General features: G+C 38.6%; 1 protein-coding gene across 4 annotated transcripts in view; it reads right to left on the bottom strand.

The window, feature by feature from the left end:
- Nucleotides 1-3,561: 3,561 nt before the first annotated feature.
- ADK (adenosine kinase) overlaps nucleotides 3,562-24,818 on the bottom strand; it is a 304,356-nt gene continuing 283,099 nt past the window's right edge. For all 4 annotated transcript variants that reach the window (XM_082311360.1, XM_082311362.1, XM_082311361.1 and 1 more), the window contains 2 exons: nucleotides 22,104-22,190; nucleotides 3,562-4,694 (listed from right to left, as the gene is read on the bottom strand). In XM_082311360.1, coding sequence (XP_082167486.1) covers nucleotides 4,570-4,694; nucleotides 22,104-22,190 — 212 coding nt within the window. In that variant the 3' untranslated portion in view covers nucleotides 3,562-4,569. The remainder of the gene's footprint in view (nucleotides 4,695-22,103; nucleotides 22,191-24,818) is intronic.

The raw sequence follows: 24,818 nt of genomic DNA, 5'->3' as shown, positions 1-24,818 counted from the left end.
ATGTCTTTATAAAAGTATTTCTCCTGCCCTGCAAGGTTTTCTCTCACAGGAACAGCTTATAGATAATTCTACCTGAAAAGTAGGTTTTGGTAACTGAGGTTTGTCCATTTTGTATGTCCCTGGATAAAGTGCGAAGCTTTGTTTTCAGCACAGTTTTTCCCCCCTCGTCATCTTAACTGCCATTTTGAGTCTAATCTTTTAGGAAATATCCTACATAGGCACTCCTTGTGGTCCGCTTTTAAAAAGCAAAATGTATTTTGGCCTCTGCAGGAAGCATTTAAAGCACATAATGAATAATGTTTGACACAGAAGTCAGTTAGCAGTCATTTTAGATTAACAACACCGCTCAGAAAAAAAACCTTGCAGGGGATTAGACCAAGAGAAAGATGCTTAGGCAATAACCTCTGAGCCAGTTGGTTGCTGAACTATTCACAATAGACATAACTATCTCCGAAGGTCTTAAGTGTGAGAATTATCTCCGGGAAGAGAACAACGAGTTAGTGAGATATAAAACAATAGGCTCGTGCTCTAACACAAGCGGTTAGCACCGCACATGGTCTCTTCTCGTTTAATCTGCAAGACTTTCAGACAGTAGCAGTTGGTGCCCAAATTAAGACTTCCTCTCTCCCTTTGATCTTATGTAAAAACTAATGAATTGTATAATCTCCAACACCTCTGAAATCCCGCTGGTTAAAGGGAAACTATCCCTACCTTTCCCATGCCTGTCTCAATTCGCTAAATGGGAGCTATATTTAACAGCAGGCCAATCACATGATCGCTGAAAAGGAACAGCACAAGGATCTGTAATCCTAATGCTCTGGAGCTGTGATTGCTATAAATCCTTTGCAGAATGATTTCCTTTAAATCCCAAACATGTCATCACACTTTTAATTAAGATCTCTTTATGAAAACTGTGGATAAGACCCTTTAAATTAAAGATTGTTCCCAGACTTGTCATCTTAAAACAGTGTGCATTTCTATTGTCATTTTCATGTAGCATATTTTACTTGACTTTGTAAGTAAAGCTTTTTTCCTTTCCCTTCCCCTCCTTTGCCTTCCCTGCCTTAACCCTCAAACAAGTAGTAACAGCTAGTGCTGTTTTTAAAGGGTAAACAAATAGCTTCAAATTAGTTCATGTACAAAAGGGAAAATTCAAATAATCAAAAGACCAGCCATGAGTACAGGCAGAGATGTGGCTGATACTGCCCTACTTGAATTCTTACCACCTTCATCTCCCGAGTTCACCATCTAATTGAGCTAACCATCTTCTTTACAGAAAGAGATTGAGAGGGGAGAGTGATCTGCCCAAAGTAACAAAGCGGATCACCTGCAGAGACGGAAACACACCTTTATCTCCTGATTCCCGGCTCTTAATTCTTCTCAGCTATTTAGCATGTGGCTTTCTGAATACCAGGCTTGTTTCCTTGCCTGTTGATCTCAGCAGCATTGCTACCCACTTATGGGGTACTAAAACAAGCCTAAAATGCACGATGCTGGGCGCAGGCGATGCAGTCTTATTTCCAGCAAAAGGGAAGGATTTTATCTGAGTAAGGGTGATATGCTTTGGCCGGTGGCTAGTGGGAAATGGATTTCCAAGATGTGTTTTCCTGAAAGTAACCCAGGTAGGAACTCTGGGTTTGAATGATGGCTCAAGCTCAGTGACAGACTCGCTTCAGTTATCCCATCTGGGACTTGAGACAGCGGCACATGTCACTGGCAGACAACTCTTTCAATGATGTTTTTCAGGAAGCCCAGTTTTCTAACATGCCTCTGTGCGGAATAAGCTGGTAGAGGACCAAAGACAGAGGAGAATATTTGTGAGAGAGAATATTAAGGATGGCACCATTATCCATTACATAGATAAACCCCCCCCTTCATCAGTGAGAAGCAGGAAAGAAACACAGATCCTGAAAAGAATCCGGAATGAAATTGTCAGGCAATTTGACAGCACAAACTGAAATTATTTAGCATGATTTGGCATTACATTTCTAAGTATCTATGTATCATCCAAAACCATCCATTGACAGATATTGGAGAAATAATGAATGGCTAAATAGAGCAGGTCAGACTCTGATGCCCTTCCCTGATTCAGGTAGTAGTTTATTCCTCAGCTGCTCCCACTGGCTTCAAATTATGCTTTGTGGCCGACACTCAGAGCCAAATGTCAGGAGCCCAAGCTCACCAAGCACATCAGTGGAAAAGCTCAGAACAGAACTCTGACTTGACTCTCTTGCATCCTGAATTGAAAACAAGGAATAGCCCAGAGAAAGAAACAACCCCCTTGCTATGTTATGACTACTTTCCTTTACATATCCTCCCTTCCTCTACAGTAGTTATGCTGTCTTGTAGTTTCATTGGTATGGTAAAAAACGTTTACATATTCATATTCTGTTTTAAATGGGCCATAATTATCTGGCCAGGACATTGATTAAGGTGTTTCAAAAGGAATGGAAAGTGTCATGGATGCGGAGCAAAGGGAACAGCAAATTTAACCACTAGACCATTGGGTTTTTCCTTATTGACAGCCAAATTCATGCTGTAAGCGTGGTGTGGCATATGTGACCATACATTAAAAGCAGGGACTGCAACACATCCTTCCTTGGCCTGTCAGCTTTTCTTGATTAAAATATGGATACATCAAGTTAAAGAATTAAAAATTAACCATGCGATGTAAAAAATAACATTCTTCTGATCAACCCATAAAGCATGAAAAACCATGCACGCTGTAGCCTCTTTCAGTTTTGCTTGCAGTTCCATTTTCACTCCAATATATTCATTCCTCTTCCTCTCTCCTATGCTAGAACATGAGAAATGTGAAGTCCAAAGCTCTTCCGAGAGTAGCGCTATGAAGAAATCAGACAAGTCTTATTTGCACAAAGCTGTTCATGAGTAGGTCCACAGATGGACAAGGCCTGTACATGCAAGATTTTTCAGATAGAAACGGCTGGCCTGAGTCCTTGAAGAACAGACCGTACGTACGATGTAGTGACCTGTGCTTGCAACGATGGAGTTCCATGGTCCCATGAGGGTTTTCTGAAATGGCTGGTTTGAAGCTCCTTGATGGACTTGCAGGGATCCCACGAGATGCTCTCTGAGATGATAGAGCCTGTTGTCCAATGTATCAGACTGGATACTGGGCCAAACAAGGGAATCGGGATCACAGCCTTGATTTCTCTCCGTGCTCTTTGCGATACACAAACTGTACCAACAACATTCAATCTCTGTGCGTCCCTTGTTCCATGCTATGCGGTAAAGTGTGAAGCCCGCACTGACTTAACATTCTTTGATGAACCCTAGCCATTCATTTTTCATCTCTCCTGTGGTACGAACACCAAACTGATGCTCCTTCCCTCCCTTACTGCTGAGATCACCCTTGAACACCCACCTGGACACCAAAAGTCAAGTATAAGACACTGAGGTCTAGCCCGTGCTGTGTGGGGGTTAAGCACCCATTTCCTCTTCCCATGTCAGCACGATATGTGGAGGAAAGCTGGACACATACCAATACAAAACCAGGAGGTACTGTATGACAATTTTTTATTTATCAGTATCAAATTACATAGCAAAGTAATGAATGCAGTGTCAGATCACCTCTTTGAATACTGTAAATACAAACAAAATCCACCATATTGCTTAATTATCCAAAGTAAATTAAAAGTTTAAAAATGTGCGTTTCAGAGATTCTGTTTGGCATATCCTGTCAATATATCCTGCATAAATATTTCTGTACCTCATTTTCACTATGTGTACCTTAATTAAATACAGCCTTTAGAAAGCCCACATGGAGGAGATAGGATCTATCTGTATGTTTATGTTTGTCATCAACTCATGCATCTGCCCTGAAATCACTGAAAGTACCTATCTGCTAGCTCACCTGACAGGTGAACGTGACTGTACATCGAGTGGCCAGACCCTGCTCTCACATAGTGCCAGACCCAAAGCTACTGGCATCAGTGCAAGACGACTGAATGCATGACATGAGCTTTGGATCGGGTCCTTAAATTACTGACAAAATAGCTATTCATTTTCATGGAAGCTGGGCTGGATCTGATGGCCAGATCTCGTACGCTCAAATATGTAAGGAAATTCTTGGGACATTTACACCGCTCTTTACACTAGTGTGACTCCACTATATAGAAACAACAATTCCTGGTTTACAACGTTAAGTGACAAAGTCAGGTCTGTTGATTTCACGTAAGTTGAGTAGGATTTGGCCACAGCTGGATACAAACTAGATAATTCAACAGAAGTATTTTAATGGTGTTAATCAGCAGTGTCATTTACATGGCACTTCCTTATAAACTGTGTAAATAGAACAATTTTTCCTGATGGATGAGAGAATAAGCTTCACTTAGCACTGTTTCCAAAAGTTAAGACTACTGAGACATGGTAGTGGTATGAAAAGGAAAACACCATAGAAATATAGGTTTTGTTTAGAATACAATGAACAGAAGTACAGAAGCGTTGATGCAGGTAATTGGAAAGGTGAGGAAAGGGAAGGAGGAAAAACTTAGGCAGCAATCCCATGGCAACATGGGAGTTACTCTTGATCCCTCCAATTCACCAGTATCAGTGGAAGTCAGGCTTCTCTGGGAAGGTGCAACCTGAACGCTTGATAATTACGCTGGCTGCGTAATGTCCAGCCCGGATGCACTCGGTCACTGGCCGGTCATAGACGAGCTGTGAGAGAAAGCCTATGGAACAAAGTGGGAGAGAAATAGAAGGAAGAAAATGGTTAGATTAGGTTTTTTGAGTGTATCAGTTTGTCACAGGGCAAAGCACTGAAATACTGGCCGAACTGTACGTACACAGGTAGCCTAGCTAGTTTAAATTTAGTATTGCGCTTGAGTGACCTGCTGCGGTGGAGTGCTGCTGGTGTTATTTCTACCTGAAGTCTCCATTTGGTAGCTTCAAGTAAATTAAAGATGATCAGGATCTTTATTAGTGCCCTCAAAATGATTTTACCAGAGTTCTTGCTCTCTTCTTTTCCAGAGAGAACCCTTGATTCCTCAAATACTATTTTAAAAACAAAGAAGCCGTTTTCCCTGCTGAAGAGAGCTCCTTCTGTTCATACTGGCCATAGCTACAGCCCCCTCCAACTGTCACTCTGCAAGCTTTTCTCAAGAAAAGAGAAAGGCACATAACAAATAAACGTTGTTTATATTCACAGTTACAGGTGTTCTCAATGAAAAGGTGAGAAATTTTTACCTGATGAGGAAAGTTAGATGACATCTGTTGCCCTCGATTATGGGAAATTTCACCTAAGACTTCAGAAACAGTGCGTACCTCTTAGCATGTTCGGATACCTACGTCACCAGCAAAGTGTATGGAGAACCAAGCACCTCTCAGAATCGGGGCACCTGGTTAACTGCTTTAGCTAACCAAGCCCTAGTGTGCATGGCTTGGAAAACCAGAAATCACTGGGAGCTGAGTGTTTGGAAAACCAGAGCAGCTCTTTAAATGAATATAAGCAGAGAGTCCTAAAAAGGAGATTATTCATAGGTACTTGGAAAAGTTAAGCGCAAGTGGCACCAGAAATTTTATGGATTGAGTCCCTCATTTCTGAAACATTTTGTCTTGGCTGAAACTATTGTGATTGAAAGCACGACAGAACTTATGGCAGAGGTGAAATACGTATTTTAAATTTGGAAGAGGTTTTCAAGATGTGAAAAGTAAACTTAGTATCTTATAATTTAAAACTCCACTCTGTCATTCTAGAGGTAATATTTTATTCACTTTTATCCTGTTTTTAATATGTTTCAGATGGATCTCTCTTCCTCATCCAATCACAGAAGGAAAGTGAGACTTGCCCAGGAAAATCAGAAGCTGAAACATGTTCTTTTTAAAGCTTTCATCCACCATTTCAAGTTCCTGTGTCATGCTCTGACAGGCCTTGGGCCTTGACAGTACAAATCTAGTCTTGAAACCATGTCTCTCATAAGTACTATGTAGCTCATAGGTACCAATTTCTGACATATTACAAATTTTGATTCAAAGATGATATGTGCTAGCTTGCTTTCAAATACACTTTCTCTGTTCAGCTTGGTGACTACTGGAACAAAGACTCTACATTATATTGTGATGCTCTCATTTAACTTGTGCTCCTTTTCTAAATATTTCCTTTTGTGGCACATTAGAGTATATTTTTAGAAGATGATAAAAATACTTTATCCTATGCAATAATGTCCGCTCCTTGAAGATTTAAAATCACGTAAACCATGAAAAATAAGGTTAGATTAATGAGGGATCATACTGGTGAGCAGAAGACCCTGTTTTCATGAATTACCAAGATCTGTCTTGGCTTCTCGGTCACGACTGATAGTGAAAAGAAGCCTAGTTGATGTATAGTTTTCTCTAAGCTGCACCAAATGGGAGAAGAGTTTGAAACTACTAAATCTATAAATCAAATACTTTTCACTGGAATAGGGAGGCCATAGAAAGTAGGCATTTTAGTTGCCAACTAGGAGAAAACTCGTATGTTTCTGACAATACTTTTCTAGACAACTACATATTAGCTGGAATTTCACAGATATTGACTGACACTAGCTGGGAAAAAATGACTGCTTCACCAACAAAAGTTAAGTCCATAAGCACAAGTGGAGAAGACAGGAGTTTTCAGTATACGAAGATGAGAATCTGAAACAGGAAGAAATTGTGCTGTGCGTGCTATCACTGACGGCAGTCAGGGGATGACAGACAACACAACTGTGGCAGGATGGTCCAGCTGTAATAGTTGGGTAACAGTTGAGAAATTCAAACAGCATGCCTGGCAGAAATCAGACCATTTCTGAATAACGAGATGAAAATGGTCTGCTCTCCATTAAATTAACATGCATTCTTAGGAGAAACTTTCTTGGATACGTGGAGAATGTCAATCATTAAATTTAAACTGCCTGGGAGGCAGGAGCTTGCCAGTGTGCTTCTGGGTGGTTAAAACTTGAGAGCAAGTTGTAACCGTATGTAAAATGAGGCTGTTAAGACAGTCCATTTCTGACTCAGTAAGTATCAAAGATGCACTGGGCAGGCCTCCAAAGGCAAACACGGGGCTAGGTTTTGTGCAGAGCATGAATTCAGAGAGGGGTTTATACAAGAAGTAGCAACTGTCCTCTGTGTTTATGATCCAGGCATCAAACATATATGAAGATGAGAAAATCCAAGGAGCAAAGGACCATAAAACATGAATTATTTTTAATACCAACTAGACTGAAACTGTCATCACCTCCAAGGCTCACTGTAGTTTCAAGCTAGTTTGCATCTTTTGTCTTCAGTGAAGCTACTTCTTATTTATTCTGATCTAAATGAAAGCAGAATCAGGTGAAAAAACATCCTGTTCTAATTGAGGATAGAAATGAGAGATCTCTGGGATTTCAGAGTGGTGGAGAAATGACATTAAGCACAGCTGTCATAGATGAGATATGTAGAAACTGCAGTGGGGAGTTTGCCCTCAAACCATTCTCTTGTTGGCTGAGTTTCTCTTAAAAGGTATGTGTTTCATAGATGAAATAGAAATAGCAGTATCTGACACAATATCGCATCGAATGACAATACAAACACACATATCACAAACACAGAACTACATCACATACTAAGACTAGGCAGTTGGCAAAACAGACCCCGAGGGAACACCAGAAAGCACTGTTGTTTGAGCAGAGAAACAAAGAGCTCTATCAGGTTGGCTGCCTTAGCTGCAGAATGTTCTTTTTAGTTAATGCAGTAAAAAGCAACATGGTCAGAATATAATTCAGAGTTTGCCTCCTCCAGTGTATAAGATACTGTGATGCAAACCCCATGAGTCATACTCTCAAGGCATGGATTCAGATCTTCAAGTTCCAGCTGAAGAAGTTCCTGCCCCATCTGTTTTTCACCATCCTTCTTTGCTGCTTGTATAACGTGATACTCTGTCAAAATGAGCCAGATTAGTTTAAACAGTAAGCTGTTGAATAGTAGATCTTTGCTAACCCAGCTGATTTAAACTGCAGTGGGTTAGTGACTACTCAAACAGCTCTACCAGCGAGGAGGGCGGTGGACAGAAGATGATAAGCAGTTCAAGGCTCTAATCTCTTTAAGGTGCCATGACTGGAAATGCAAGAAGATAAGTGAACATGGCCTCAGACATACTTCACACTCCTCCTACAATTTCACAGACAGAAAGGGCAGGATTGAACTCTGATCCTGTATCACGGGCCTGGGATCACAGCACTAGATCATCGCAGCGCATACTAAAGTAGCTCAGCAACTATTTTAATTTCTGCCATGGCCTGAACCAGTTCCTGGCTATGATTGAAATGGAGTGCAGAAAGCAGTAGAATATTTTGGCTAGACAAGGCAAAATATTTTACAAAACCAACTTCAGGCAATACTGTCTACTATCTTCTAATTGCAGCTATTCTGCACTAGCATTTCTACACTGCTGGAGCTGGGGATGGTGTTACATGCGTTGTGTACCACTCGCTTCACACTAGAACACAAAGGCAAGAACCAAACTCAAGGCTTTCCCACTTGTCTGCCTCCTGCCTTGACATCCAAAGTGTTTATTGTTTATGGAGTAAGAGAAATGGCAGTTGCAGGATATCTAGTAGGCCACCTTGCTGTAATTAGCCATCTGGGTGAGCTTTCAGAGTAGACTGGGATGCCTTTTGTCCCTCACCGGCATGGAGAGACAAGTAACCGCCTTGTACCTAGTCACGGTAAGAGCTGATTTGGAACTGTGTCCAATTCATCCCACTTATTCAGCATCTTCCTAGAAAGCAAAGACAACTTTGCTTCAAAAGCTGCTTTAAACCTTAGAGTGGTACAAAATGTATTTGCGTTCCCAGATGACAGAAGTGATTATAACACACCAATAGCTATTTTTGGCCCATAATTATTTCTTTTCTGCTCAGTTGAGAAAAGCGTCTCTGAAATCACTTTGCTCTGAAAAGTGTGCCTGAAATAATTGAGAGTTAATCTTTATTATCTGCAGCTTCCTTACTACATATGCTGAAAGACAATGTTTATAATTGTGAGGTCTGCAAACAGAAGGAGGGATGGAGAAGTCAAGTTGCTTTCTTCCTTTCTGTGCTCACCACCAAATGAAAAGTTCTGTAAGCCAAGTGCCAGAAGTGGTGCTTGAGCCTCAAAATCCAGACCCAAACCAAGGCCCCCACTGAAACCAGCTCAAATCTCTTTGGGGATGTCAATATAAGTCTGAAAAGACACAACAAGACAGTCCACTGACTGACACAAAAGGCCTTGTCTTTACTTTGTTACTTCTAAGAGCTGAAGAGCACTTAAAAATCATTAAAGGAGAACCAAGTTCAATTTCTTTTGGCCAGCAAAATAGACATTTCAGAGGCAATTTCACTGAAATCAGTGATTTCCTTGAAAGTTTTGTTTCTGGATTATCAGTGGTAATTCTGAATGAACGCCTAGCGCTAGTGCAGTTGGATAAGAAAGTGGGAGTCCAATAGTGGAGATTTTAAAACAGTTCTGGTCTGCTTCAGTAATGGTTTAACAACACTTAAAAACAGCTCATATTGAAGCCAAATGTTTTATTTCAAATTGTACACTTGACAATTAATTTTAACGACTGTTAATTACTAATGCTGGCTGGAAACCCGTTTATAGCCTCCGACACCCAGCTCCCCCACTAGTCGTCTTTCTGCAGTTTTTCTCACACTTCCAACCTTTATAAAATGCCCAAGGCAAAATTAATGTATTTTTTTAAATGCAAGAGAGAAAACCAGAAAAAAAGCAGTTATCAAATGCATTAATTACGAACAATTGCAAGGTGACCCTGATTCAGAGCCCCTCAAAACCTTTTTGCTATGTGGCGTTCCCAGACAATCCTCCTCTTCCAGCTGAACCCTGAAGAACCTAATATAGTCCATGCTAGCCAGGCCATTCACCAGCAAAATTGTCCCAGCCACAGAAAGGATGATGAACAGCTGAGCTGCCCCCTCTTTTTTGTATTTAAAGTTTCTACAGCTTAATTTGTGAACTGCCTTTTTTAAAATAGTGTTATTCCACCATGGGGGACAGTTGCAATCACCTCTTCACACTCTCGTTCGTATACAGCATTTATCACAGTTGCTCGAATGCTCATCTATTTTTATGTGATCCCACTAGCTTTCCAGGCCAGCAGTGTGGGAAGATGCAGTTTTCAAGAAACATTACCCTAGCAATTTAAAACCTTGTAGCTGATATGACTGAGGCTTTTTTGGATGTCTTTTAGCGCTGTTGGAGTGGGTTAATGTTGTGGTAGCACGAGTCTGGTCAGTTGTAATCAGGTGGTTAGCAGCACTGGTGCCAAGAGCCAGCCAGCCAACCTAGATTTTGTAAAAGATATTGGCATCGGATGATTCTGCAATATAGTCACTGAACGACCGTACGTCAACATGCTGAGGCCTCTCCTTTTTTAATTTTGTGGCAGATGGTGGATATTACAGCCAAGAACTGTGGTAAGCCAGAGGCCCTGCCCATTGCTATCAAACCGAATGTTGGCTATTCTAAATGGAAACGTTTTTGATTAAGGGTGGGATTTGGCTTCCGTTTTCATGTATTTTGGCACCGTGGTCTCACACATTAGACTTACAGTATATAAGACAAACTAAATGTAAGCATCTTCAAATACACTATACTTCTTTCAACCTTCACACACCTTAGCACTTCCTCTCTCAAAACGTAGCGTAAGAATTATTTGACACATGCATATATATGTTATGAACTACAAATGTATATGTGTACAAACAAGTGTCTTTCCCTCTGTTTTAAAATGAAATGGCTCTGTGCTTCTACAGAACTGTAGTGCCAGGCTAATTACAAGTGAGAGAAAAAAGGTTACCAACCCTTTCAGAAAAACAGTCATTTAAGATGTATATCTAACAAGTGGCAACCTTGAAATCTCACTCTTACTGAAAAGAACATTAGAAAACCCTTCCTGACTATACCACTGGAGGAAAGTTTTAATAAAAACTAATTAAACTACAAAAATCTCAAGTGGTTAACTGATTTTAGGGGCTAAATTTCTGGCAATTCTAATTATCCTCTTGTGGCTTCACTTAGTGTTTCGCAACCATGACAGATGACAATGAAAAACTGCAGTTAAATTCATCCTCCCTGACACCATGCTAAGCACTAGCTTCTCCCTCTCCAAGTAAAATCAATACCATGTTTGAGTAAACACGTTTACAGCTTTATTAGGATGTCTTGCTTGTTCTGTAACAGCTGCTTGAAGCTGTGGTAACAAATCGACTCAACTCAGTTAAACCTAGAGAGCTGAGTAAGAGGCTCATCGATAAGGTTGTTATAAAAATAAACTGCAGGAGATCAGAAAGCTGGAACAAACAGCCTGGTAAATGTCAATATTTTTACTTCCAGAGAATGACAAAACCATGAGATCACGAATAAAATGTTTCGGAAGTCTATATTTCCTTTATTTATACAATGGTCACGTGCTAAATGCATTTCACTGTCTGTGTACAATCCTCTTACACAAACTTCTTATTTTCTAATCACTAGCATGAATACTAAACCAAGCATGTTTTCAAGAAAAGCAGTTAGTATTGGTATTGCTGTCCCTATCCCTCTTGTTTTCTTTATATTTACGGACATATTTTGAATGCACTGAATTTCTGTAAGCATCACTCAGACGGGTGTATGTCTTCCTTAGTCTGAGGTTATACAGTCATTTATGGGCACATGCATATAATACAACTTTGCATTTACTAGACAACTATGAATAAGTGAAAGGAGCGTTTTCAGTTTAGCAGCCTTTTCCTGGAATGGAGAGGAGGTGTTGAATACACAAAGCAAAAAAGAGTTCAGACTCTAAGGCTTTAAACCATGACATGTGGAAAGTGTTAATGAAAGATTCCTGCAAGAATGTGACAGTAAAAAAAAATGAAATAAACCTCCACTACATCCCTGTTATTCCATTAGGAATCAATTACTCAAGGCTGAATAATTTTATTGCATTGCATATATCACTACCACCTTTTGGACATACTGGGCCAGCTCACTGCAGCCCGTAGAATAAGGTATCATCGTACTTCCCAAGGCCTGTATGGATGCTTGGGCCCAGCAGAGACTCTCTCTCAGGAAAATTAGCAGTCTTGTTTCTTTGATGCCTTTGTGCAAGTAGGAACGGTGGTTGTAACTCTATAGTGGTTTGGTCCTGAAGGCTGTGCAACGGATGGAGGAAACAGTTCCTGACATGAAGCCTACTGAGATTGATGGGAGTTTTCCTATCACTGGCCTATGCCTTGACAGTACTGTCCACCCTTTGAGGGGGAACAGCTCAAAGCTGGAGGAGAGGCTTAACTGTTTTATACTGTGGCCCCCTCCACATGAATCATCCTCAGTGGACTCTATTTATAACCTGTTGCATACCATCTCTATTAAACTCCCCAGTGCATCTTGTTGTCCAAGAAAAGAATCATTTCAGTCTACAATATGCTCCATGTTGATGTGATGGAGGAAACTGATAACAAAGTTATAACTTCTGATAGTTTGGTCCTATTTTTCATTTTTAAGTCCACATGATGAACTTCCCTTTTGGATCACAATCTGGTGGCTTTGGGCTTGCCTCCAAGAGCCAGGATCAGGGGAAAACATTTGATTAGAAAAAAAACCCCTCCAAGCTTACAAGGAATATTCAAGGCACTGTATATGCCAAACCAAATACAGGTATTTTCATTGGAAGCGTCTTCTCTAACTATCTGAAAAAACTACTTTCCAGGCTGATATCGTTGTTTTTCCTAAAAACATTTCCTAGAAAGTTTCCTAGACATGTTCTTCAAAAGCTAAAATTCTCCTTAGCCATTTTTGACACAGCAGAATGAAACAAGCTTTCTTTTATTAGTACCTGAGGAAATTTTCTGAGCCTCAAAACAGATCTGTTGTATTGACATTAAATGGTGCAGATTACTACACTTACTGCTTGGGATAAGAGGAAGAGAATTTCACTGATTTAATGTAGAAATAATGAAGTTCTAAGCATAACAAAATGGAATACTATGTACTATCCTCTATTCAGTTTTTAACATATATTCAAGTACAAAAAAGGCTACGTGAATGTAACTTCATAGTCGAGATTCACATGCACAAAAGTTAGGAGATTTGAAGTTGTGTTTGCAGAGCGACCATCTCTCAGTAAGGTTTTATTTGCAGGTGTACGTCCACGCAGTCAAGCCAGCAGTAAGCAAAGAGAATCAAAAAGCAACGCCCCATGCAGTGGGAATACGGTAGCTAGACAGCCTATGAATTTCTTGACTTTTGTGGGCTGAAATAGCATTATATTCATAATGCTCCAATTTTAATACAGTGGCATTTAATATCTTTTGCCTCTTTAAATATCTGTAACAATCCTGGATTGATACTAACCATTTACTGATCGTTAATAACAGTAATGTCCCTTTAAGTAGAGTCAGAGATCAGTGTCAAACCAACCTACAAGCACTGCTACTACCACTGCTTTCAACTGGGACCATTTTTTTCCTTTTATTTCTTTTTTATTGCAACCTTGCCATCTTCCCACTGCAAGTATGAACCCATTTCAGTGTGGGGGAAGTGAACAAATTATGGGAGATGTTACCATCCTATTGTATAACAGAGGCAGCTGCAAGTGAGTGAGGCTCCTGCTAGCTAATACCACAGCCTGAGAAGTAGCTTTATGGTCATTGTGTCAACCTCCGTAGCACCACACCAAGTCATATTAGACGTGAAATAGATAGCATATTTCAGTGTATTTTTATATTTCACTGTGTGTTGTTGTATCTCCTGTGAATATAGCATCAGCTTAATCTGACACATCATTTCTTAGGGTCTATATCCTGCCCTGATTCCCAGGGGAATGTTCGTGATGATCCAATCTGAGTAGTGCCTCTGTCTCTACTCAGAATACATTAAAATAACACAAAAATATTATCAACAGTCTGCGAGCAAGGTAATAATAACTCATTAAAGTCATTTCTAACCTTCCACATGAACATTTTCTTTATCATTACATGATTTTCTAACACATGACACATTAACACAAAATGAAACGTTATAAGGATGGGGATAGTAGGCATGACAAAGTATTTTAAATGGTGATGATTTGCTTTGAGGCGTTAAGTCAATTTGTAATTGTCCCATAGCTATTATAGCAAAAATTGGAACTTTATAATTGGTTTTGAAAATCTATTTTTAACACAGTAGGTTTGTTTTTTAAAATGTACGCAAGCTATTCGACGTTTATTTCTCACAAAGCCTGTCCAGAATGTCACTGGATTTATGGTGAGGTAAATCAGGCTTTTTAAAATCCAATTTTGCAAAATATTAATCCTCTTGCTGTGTACTGAGGCTCCCTTAACACTGACGGTGTCACTGACAGGAAAGGAGACACAGCAGCTAGAAGGATCAGGTCCTGCTTCAGTCTAATTAGAAACTTCTGAGGGTTTTCAATTCCATACACTGATCCTTTTAAATGGATCTCTCACTTCTACATGTTATTTTAAAAATGACAGCAAGTATACAAATGTTTTGCCTTACATTAATTCTATGATGTTCTTTTCTGGATTGCCTTTAAATTGTATAGGTGAAAATGTGAATAACCATATTTAAGTTACTGTATTTTGATAAAAAATACATATGTAATAAAATTAAGATGAACAGTTAGAAACCAAGAGAAGTGTAGCAATTAAAACAAAACAATTAAACTAGATTGGATCACAATTAAATTATATTTGGACAACACTTGCTACCAGTTTTAAGTATAATGCCAGCACAGAAAAGTGTATTATTTCCAAAGAAATAATTTTGAATGGAAATTGGTAAAAAGCGAAGTAGGGAATTAAAAAGAAAACAGGAATATTCCACGTTTTTCCTGAGTGATTTCTATTCTTATGTTTTTGCTTAAGTAGCTGCAACTCAAACTGTGGCAAATTTCTAAATTGTGCCAGTACTAATGTTGAAATTACTAACGACTGGCTACACTATTGATCAGAATAATGATGTGCCTGTAGCTGAGACTGAGAAAAAACAACTAGGAACATATAATCTGGTAATTTTCTAGTTTGTGGAAGGTCAGTTACAGAGATAACGTGGCCATCTAATAGCCTAGGTTTAGATGTGATGTTTATCTGAGAGAGTTGCAAATGGCATCAGCACACATGGACAGTAAGTCATGAACATGTTGACAAGTTATCCACTAGCAAGCAAAGATTGATGCCCTACCTGCAGCTTAGCTATTATACTCATGTATGCTGTTTATAAAACAGGAGTATTAAAAATGGGCAAAGCGGGCTGTCAGTCAAAATGCTGATGACATTAAGAAGGTATTTTTATTTCAAAGCTTCATATCTCATCAGCCATGATCTCAGTAACAACAGGATTGCTCAGAGGCAATTAGCCACCCATGTTGTATAAATGAAGACTAAGAGAGTGCTGATTTCTGTTATAACATTTATCTTTACTTCAAAGAAAAGACAGAACAATTCAAAGTAGTATCCCCTGTCTTTTCACTCGTGAAGATAAGTATTGTAGCAAAAATCAGCCATAACAAGTTACATGCACATGCATATTTAATTGATATCACAAAAAAAAAAATATCCCTCGCTCCCAGCTGGCAAATAAAATTGCATCTCAGAGCTCTGGTGTTATCAGAAGGCAGTACTTCACAGCAGTGATATTTTATCCACTGTATTTCTCTCTATCAAATGTGATTAAAACTGATGACAACTTCCCAAGGTATCTTAAACAAGTATAAAAACCTTATACAAATTAAAGACCACTGTAAGTGGATTGAGTAGCTTCTGATATCACACTCCTGCTGTTCAGTAAAGAACTGTTCCTAGTTCCCTGAACTCCTATTTCAACATATCTAGAATATTTTAGGGGTGGCGAGTACTGGAGGGAGGGCAGCTCTTACAACAGAGATTCATACAGAGATGAAAATACAACAAATAAGAGGAGTATTTCATTTCTCTGCAATGTTTTTAGTGAAAACAGATTCTTCCACAATCTTGAAGAGCCCTATAAATCCATTAAGGAACTTTCTTTTTAGTATAGTCACAAGCTCACTCATAACTCAGTATTCTGACAAACCATTCAAATCACCTGTCTCTGCTGAAGGCATTATCAGATCTTTTTGGCACGTTTAGCACTCCTGGTATAGCCATATAGCAACTATCCGTAAGAACTTATTTCATTTCTCACACGTGCACATGCCTCCATCCACACAATTCCTTCACATGAAATACATAAGGGACTTATTAGACAAAGTCATGAATACAGTCCATCTTTGCCCTATATCAGATTTATTGTGAGAAGATGGAATTCCCATTCTATAAGCTTCAATTTTTAATTCAGTCAGCTTCTACTCCTTAGCCACCAACACTGCCCTCTGAAGATGACTGAGGCTGGATTTTCAGAGGAGCAGGAAGTGACACTTGGGAACCTGATTCCTATAGGATTAGAACTCATAGGGCCATAGCACAATTTAGGTTGGAAAGGACTCTGGAGGTCACTTGCTTCAGCCCCTGGCTTAAAGCAGGGCTAACTCAGATCATGTTAAATCCCACCTAGATGGTTTTTTATTTTAAAGATTCTTGGATTCCTTCCATAAATGACGGATTATTCCGAACAACAGCATAAGAATTATTATACTGGATTCAATTCTGTTTCCATTTTTATCAATAGTATACTTGTTTAAATCCACTGGCTTCAGTCAAGGTATTCCAAAGTTACACTAGTGTGTTTGGAAAACAGAACCAGACCTTTTTTAAAAAATGTTTCTGAATCAAACTTTTAATAGTAGAGGAGTAACGATGAGCAATTATTCTGTGCACTATGGGTTCTTTGCAAACCTATATTTATATTTCTTGTGCTGTGTTTTTGTAAACATACATATATGTATAATATATTCAAAGAATGTTTCACATTAAGGATAATATCTTAACATTTCAATAATGTAGAAGTATACCAAATATTACTTAGCTCTGCAATCAAAGCTGGATGTCACTCTATAGAAAATAATTTGCATTTACCTTATGAAAGCAGGCTAAAATTTGAACAATGTGATGACCTTTAGGCAAACTCTTAGGAGTCCAAAGTCTTTACCTAATTTGTAGATGCATTTAGATTAAGATGGAAAAATAATGTTTAGAATTAACCTCTATATTAAAGATGAGGGAATGGCTTTATTGAGCCAGTTTGGCAATGGAAACAGGAACAAAAGGAGGGAAGTATCTCCACTAAGCCCTGTGGTCTCTAAAGAAAAGATAAGGATGCCATGAGGCACACTCACACAAGGACACGTATAAAAGCCGACAATTCCTCTTTTGTTGCTGTCCCTGTCTTCTATCAGAGTAGTTCTCTGATAGCTGAGACAGTAGCTGGCCATCTCATAAGATTCATGCTAGGTTTCACATGAGAGAGAACTGCTTATTCTGTAAGCACGTGCACAAAAAAAATTCTGAACGTAGCTTTCAAACCATAGCTAGCAGCTTTATGAGATCCCTCGGTACATGAAAGCTGCCAATGGGATTTTTAAGTTGACAGGTGGTTTGAGCCATTGACCTCAGCTTTGATACCGACAGAGGCAAATTGCTATCAGCTCGTATTTGGCACTGTACAATGCTTAATGAAGGGCTCCTTCTATCTCGGGATTTCTTTTCCTTGAGAATGGTATAACATCTTTATAGCATGGTGATAAGTAATATACACTTGCTGTGATCATTCTGTCACTGCTTCATCACGCTACTTTAAAATGATTTGTGGCTACATTTCATACTCTAGTACTTTTCATGAAGTATATGACTAAATCATAGTAGATTACTAAGTCAATATATTTATATTGACAGAATCTGAAGAAACATTGATTTTACACCTTCTCCTATTCATTTATTGTGAACTCTCTACCCAGTTCCACTGAGTAGACAGATTCCAAGCGAGAGATTGTGCAGGGAACAATGGCAGTAATTATCAGAAAAGATGCTTAATGTTTTCATTAGTTATGGTGGCAATGACAAAGGGCAGTCCAAACAGAAGGCAGACCTACTCTGTCTAAAGAGAGCAGGATGACATAAAGGAAAGCATAAGATGGTAAAACTGTCCATATTTCAATCTGTTTATTGCCATTAAATATGCTTTGATTACCATTATTGCAAAGGTTCAAACTGGGGCTGACTAGTAATAAATAAATGTTAATTTAATGAGTAATAGAATGCTCCCCAAACTCTACAAATGAAGGCTATAATTCCATTAAGAGGACTCTTGTGACATAAGCCATGTCAGCAAAGCTCAAGTGATTTGTCAATGTCATCAGAACCTGGAGGTGGAATTGCAACTTTAATTTATGGGTATTTCAGGGATTTATAACTGAAAATCTGTGGTACCCCTGAAATCCACAAGAGGTGCTGAGACGCTACAAAGTAAATCATTATTGCTTAAACTTCTAAAAGGTAGCAGTGTTGCTGGAAAGCAATAAAGGCAGAACTCTGTTAGTATTGTTTAGAGAAGTGTTTTTAGCATAAAGATACCTGCAGCAATTTTAAAACCCAGTTTCTCATTCAGCATTGCACCAGCCTGAATGGCAGATGACTTGACGCCTGCAGTAAGAGGCAAGAAATTCAGAGATATTCCTGGTGCCAACTTAATAAAAACACATTTCAACTGAAGAATACAGTTTATTTCTTGTTGCTAGCTGTTGGAGTGAGCTAGTTCTCCTTGGAGGCCAGCGGCTTCATATTCAGAAATGCTGAACTCATGAATCAACTCATAGAGTTACAAGTGCCCAGAAACTTTGTGTCTTTAAACTTTTTCATGACTTTAAGGTTTCAGGACCTTCAGTAGTTAGTTAGGTTCTAGAAAAAAACCAAACAAACAAAAAAAAAACCCCAACAGATTTCTTATTTTCCACTTTCACATGGAGAAGCACACGAGGAGTGATTTGCCAAGTTGGCATAATGATCGAGAAGGAATTTCCTTACAATCTGTGAGTTATACCTCTGGAAGAGAGTGCCTCTGTGAAAGACCTTTCAAAATATGATAGTCTAACAAACCTGACCTAATGCAAAATAAATCCTGCTTGATGGCGTTAGTCCTCATTATATCCCACATTTCCCTCTCAGCCAAGACATTTGCTCCAACAAAACCACTCTTCAGTCATGTTAATATACCAGTCCCAGAGAAGTATGGGAAGCTTTGCCATGGGACCCTTGTTCTCTGCTGTTTGAATAAAGGAACTACGTTTCCAGGAGAGTATATTATAACACTGAGTGCATTTTTGAGTTAAGGGATGAATTTTGAAACATTTTACTACAAGTACACTAAAATGAAAATATTATATGGACTGTTGCCTAGGTAGTAACAACTTGATAAAAACCTCAATCAAAGAAAGAAGCTACAAAAACACTGAAGAGAATATAACCCTCCCATTATAAAAATTCTGTCAGGACAATAACACTGCATCTGTCTCAATGCTGGAATCAACAGAAGATACATATGTTGAGTAGTATTACCAACATTACTGTGTAGGGCTTTCTGGTAAGGAGATAATAAAGAACTTTTCCTGTTGCAAATATGTACTTTGAAAACACATGAAAAGTGTGATATAGATAAAATACAGACATTTCTCCCAAATGAAACACAGACCAAATCAAAGCCTATCCAGTCCAGTATCCTATTTCCTACATATGGGAAGGAAAATGAAATGACTCCATGAAGAAGGAGACCAAAGTATATAAGACTAGAATCAGCTGTGTATCTAGACTGTTATGACTCCCAAATCTCCCATCTGGACTAAACTCGGGAAAATCTGTTCTCTGAGGAGAATAAACGACCAATTTATTATTTATGGAGTGACAGAGGAGAACCAAGATATCTCAGAAGCTAATGGAAGAACCATGGATATTCTAAAGCTCACGTTGCTTTGTGAGTCATAGCAGAGAGAAATATGGCACAACAAGAACCTAAGCTCACATACTGATGCTCAGGTAAGTCTCTAACCGCAATGAGATTTCAGACAGATTTGCAACTGCTGAGTCAGCTTCCATTACAGAGGGAAAAACAGCTGTGGTCCTTTCCTTCCCTGGTATCGAGGGAGAACTGTACAATGCCATGCTGCCACTGGACTGCATTGCACTTGTGCTCCATACAAAAAACATCTGATGCCTCAGTGCTATTTGTGGGGGAACTGAGGAAAATAATATATGTCCATAAACAGTAACACAGGACTTTTCTTAAGATTACCCCAAATACACTGAAGCTTGCTGTATCCAGACACGTTATCTCAACAGACTTAGGACGACAGAGGAGAGTTGATCTTTCAGAAGACCTATTTTCTTTCCTTCCTTCCTTCCCAACAGAGTTTAGCATTTTCCACATCATTTTTCTCCTTGGAGAAAGGAATCTCACAGGTGATGCAAGACAAGCCTGACAGGATGTGCCTGAACTCCTTACGCTGCTGGTGGAAGGTAGCAGCTTGGAATAGAGTCTGATCTGGTTTATATCAGCCTGTCCGTTCAGGATGTTCTGAATAATTACTGAAGTCAACGTTTTAGCCCTTCTACAGAAAAACAGCAGCTATGACAGTACCAGGGAAAAGGATACAATTCTAAGAGGAAAGGTTATGAGAGACCAGGCAGTTCTTAAAGCCTGATTATTTAGTTGCAATAGTCTTCCTGCAGCTAAACTAGGAAAGAATAAAAGTAGGATTATAAAAAAAAAGTCCTGATTTCAAAATGCCTAAAATCTGAAGAACTGAGAATAAATACAACCTGAGATAAACATGGCAGAGACATGAAAAGCTGCTTCCTGCTGAGGCAAAGCTTGGTTGGTGTCTACCATATTGCCTACCCAGTATTATTTTAGTTTCAGGATCTGAAAACAAAACAGGCAAGATCTTTTACCTTTTTTTCACAGCAAGAACAGCAACTTAGTGGCACAGCTGATACACAGAGCACATATATACAAGAACAAGCACTTGAAGAAGATCTTATTTATGTTATAGCCACTGGTTCAAATTTAGTCTTGTTTGTGATTTAGGAACAATAGAGAGTGACAAGCGTGCACTAAAAGGTGTGTGAATAATATGACCTAATGTGTTTCCCTCTATTTCTGTCCTTTTTGATTCACAAAAGCACCAAAGCAAGGAGTAATAACATTCCTATTTTCAGCCAGATTTAAGCATATACTGAAAATTTATCATTGGTTTAAGTGATGTATTAAGTAAGGATGGAATTACTCACATGCTTAAAATTAAGCTTATGTTGAATACTTTCTTGAAGCAGGACACAATTCTGAAGCTTTAATTTGGTAACACACGGCTTGTTATCCCCTTCATAGCTACAAGAGTGAGCCCTGCAATTCTATTTATAACGTCTCTTTGGTAATGTTTCCAGTAAATTAGTGACTAATGGAGCTCCTTACAGCTACTATGTACTGGATATTAGAGCCTTCAGGATGCAATAGTGCATCACAGAACTACATGTATGAAGGTTACAATGAATGACAGAACTTTTGGATTAAATTGGGTTTTGGCTTATATTGAATAATTTTTTAAAACAGGCATAGACATAACATCCTCTTTTTTCCTTAGAGCTTGTGCCAAAAAAAATAGTAAGTTTGCAAATGGATATTAAGCAATGCCAGATATTTTCTGGGTTTGTTTTAACAAATTAACCCTTTGTGTTCTTTTCTGATGTCCAAATAATTGTATTGGAAGCAGATGTTCTACCAAAATTGACATGATCAGAAGACATTATGCTCACTTATTAACATACTGTTTAATATTCACTACAACCTGTTTTAAAGAACAACAATGTGTTAACATTTAAGCCAGGAGGGATTTCTGTACACTATATAGTACTTGATGCAGCTTGTTTATGCAACAGTCTGACAGATACAATTAATCTCATGAAAACGACCAGAGTACAGCATAATGGCATATTATTTTTAAAGTAATAGAACACACTTTCCCTTTGAAAATCAGAACTTAATTAAATCATGTAAATTCAGGATGCAGAGAAAAGCTCTAAAAGAATGAAGCTCATTCTGAAGGACAGTTGAATGAAAAAATGGTAGATTTTATACAGAGAGAATAATAGGATAATCTCCAAACAAGAGAAAGAAGTAAGAAATACCTCCAACAAACGCATCTCCAGCTCCATTGGTATCCACAATTTCACTCTGATCACTCACCAACACAGGGAACGTAGTCACTTCATTTTCTATAGTGGAAGGGGAGAATAAAACGTGAGTTACTTGCAAATATGACTTTGAAAAGCATGACAAACAATGAAAATCAAAACAATTCAAAACTGGAGCTCTGACCTTTAACACAATAATTTGTATAAAAATAGATTTGGTTTATAATTCTGTCTGTATTTACTGCATAGGGATACAGGAACACATTTGATCAAGCTATTTGTTGTGGACATTTTCATTAATTACTTCCAGCTTAATTTCTTTTCTTTATCTCCTAATATTAAGGCCAAGAGAAAAAAAAGTAAATCAGGAGGAATGACATAAAACACCTGGGCATATGGGCAAGACTAAGAAAAATCCATCCTGCCAAAACCAGTGCTTCCTAGTAGCAGAGAGGTGATGTAGCCTCCGGAATGGCCAGTCCAAGCTTCCAAAAGTTCAACAGAAATTGCTGCATTGTAAAAACCAAAATGCACATGAACTAACTAAAATAAAGCTGTGAAATAAAAAGCAGGAACTAGTGTAAATCAAAGTGCTCTCAAATGACATCTTTTTAAAAAACACATATATGTAAGAAGCCTTGCAACGTGCCATCTGACTAGATTTGGTTTCAAGATTTCAGTGACTTCACCCTCTTCCTTAGCATTTCTTTTTTAAAAAAATATTTCCTTCTCTGCAGCTCCCTGCCCTCTACTGGCACTCGTTAAACCTATTGCAATAGGTGGATACTCGGCATCTTCACCTCCAATTCACTGCCACACCACAGTTCAACATAATTACACCACTTAGGTATGATAACTTTAGAGTTCAAGGGTTATAAATTTAATATATGCCACTAATTAATCAGCTATGGCTTTCCAGGTGGTAATGTCATAATGACGTGATAAAAATATAATTACCACCTTGTCACAATACCTTGTTAAAGTGTAAATTACCCCTGTAACAGAGCCAATGGAAGTTCTGCCTCTGGTAGTCAGTATGCATTAAACTGTCTCAGAGCAAACAGATTGTCCTTTGGCAGACAGCAGGAATTCAGAAAAGGGGAGGGGGAAGAAAAGCCTGTCAACCAGTGAAAATGAAAACCATCAGAGCTGTTTTCTTTTAATTTTTGGTAAAAATAGAAATAAAATGGGAAATAGATCCTCCAGTAGCTGAAAGCTGGAGATGAGTAGTTTCTTCACTGTCCAGCAACAGAGCAGATCATAAAAATCACTCTTACACTGACGTAGACAGTAGCAAACAAGGAAACCTAGTTTGGGAGGCATATAAAGAATTCACAGTCTCAAATCAGGCAAGTCTGTGTATGCTGCAGAGGTACCAGAAGGATCCTGGTTTCTGTGAAATGCAGTGTATCAGCTCTACTGCTCTTCACCATCTGCTACTAAGTGAACCAGGCAGATATAATGATGCTGCCTCCAGAGGGAACTGTTGGCTGGCCCACCAGGAGGGGAGGGGAGGGGAGCATTAGCAACAACCATCCATGAGAGGCAAAGGAAAAAGGGTAACGAAAAACATAAGATGAATATTCCAATTAAAGAACAGGTTTCAGTCAGTTCTCAGTGCATCCTACTCTCTATCCTGTTAAGAAAGCTATTTAGAAACGTGCTTCAATGCTGTGTTGTGCTCTTAAGATAGTCTTCAAGAGCAATGTTTTTTAGTAATTTTAACAGGATTCATTTGAATTGGAAATCAAGAAAGAGAGGTCTTACATTAAACTCTGCCAGACGAGCAGAGTGTATTCATCCATTTCATAAGAAGGTATATATTATTTGCTTTAGATAATACTAAAACAATGAACAAAGTGATAACTCCGTTGAAGACACATTGTAATAAACTAACCTGCTTCCTTCCCGAGTGTGCATGGGCAGACACAGATGTTCTATGTTAAATACACAGCAGACACTGGCATATGCATACAAATGTATGTGTTTGGGCACAGAGAGTGAATAATGCACAGACATTATATTTCAAATGCTGCAAATGGGACTTGGCATCAAATAAGACTCTATTCAAGCAAACTAACACAAATGAAAGTTCTCACCCTCTTCTTTCTCCTTTCTTTTCCTCCTCTGTCCTGATTCCTTCCCTCAGCTCCCTCTAGTACTTGCAGGTAAGTATTGCACTATGAGCTCTTATTCTGTTCTTTCTGCAGTAGATGTAATTGTAAGTAACTGAATTAGTCTAAAACCCAAACACATCAAGGAATTCAGCTGGTATGAGAATGATCTTTTTTTTTTCTGGTCACAGTTTTCCATTTCTACCTGTGTCACACATTCTGTCTCTATGACTTTATGTATTTTCAAGAGGAGCAATAATCTCATATTTTGATGTACTGAAGTTTCAGAAGCAGGTAGCATGGCTTTGGAGCACATACTACATTATGAAGATATTACCATCTGCACACATCCAATAGGCAAATTATCTTTCTTTAACCTTAGGAGAACTTCTACTAGTGTAGTAGAGCCTACTAAACTATAGTTAACAATAATACATATTGAAAGATACAACAAAATAATACTGAGGTGTTTTTTTTTCTTTCCTTCACAATAAATGAAGTCAGTTAGAATTAAAGCTGCCATTAATTTACCTTGCTATGTCTGTGTAATAGCATAAAAATGGCTAACATATCTCACTGATCTGTATTTTGCAGC

This window comes from Platalea leucorodia, assembly GCF_965183815.1.
Source record: "Platalea leucorodia genome assembly, chromosome: 4".
In the NCBI taxonomy this organism is placed as follows: domain Eukaryota; kingdom Metazoa; phylum Chordata; class Aves; order Pelecaniformes; family Threskiornithidae; genus Platalea; species Platalea leucorodia.
Note: the sequence above shows the minus strand (reverse complement) of the source record. Positions and strands in the feature narration are given on the sequence as shown.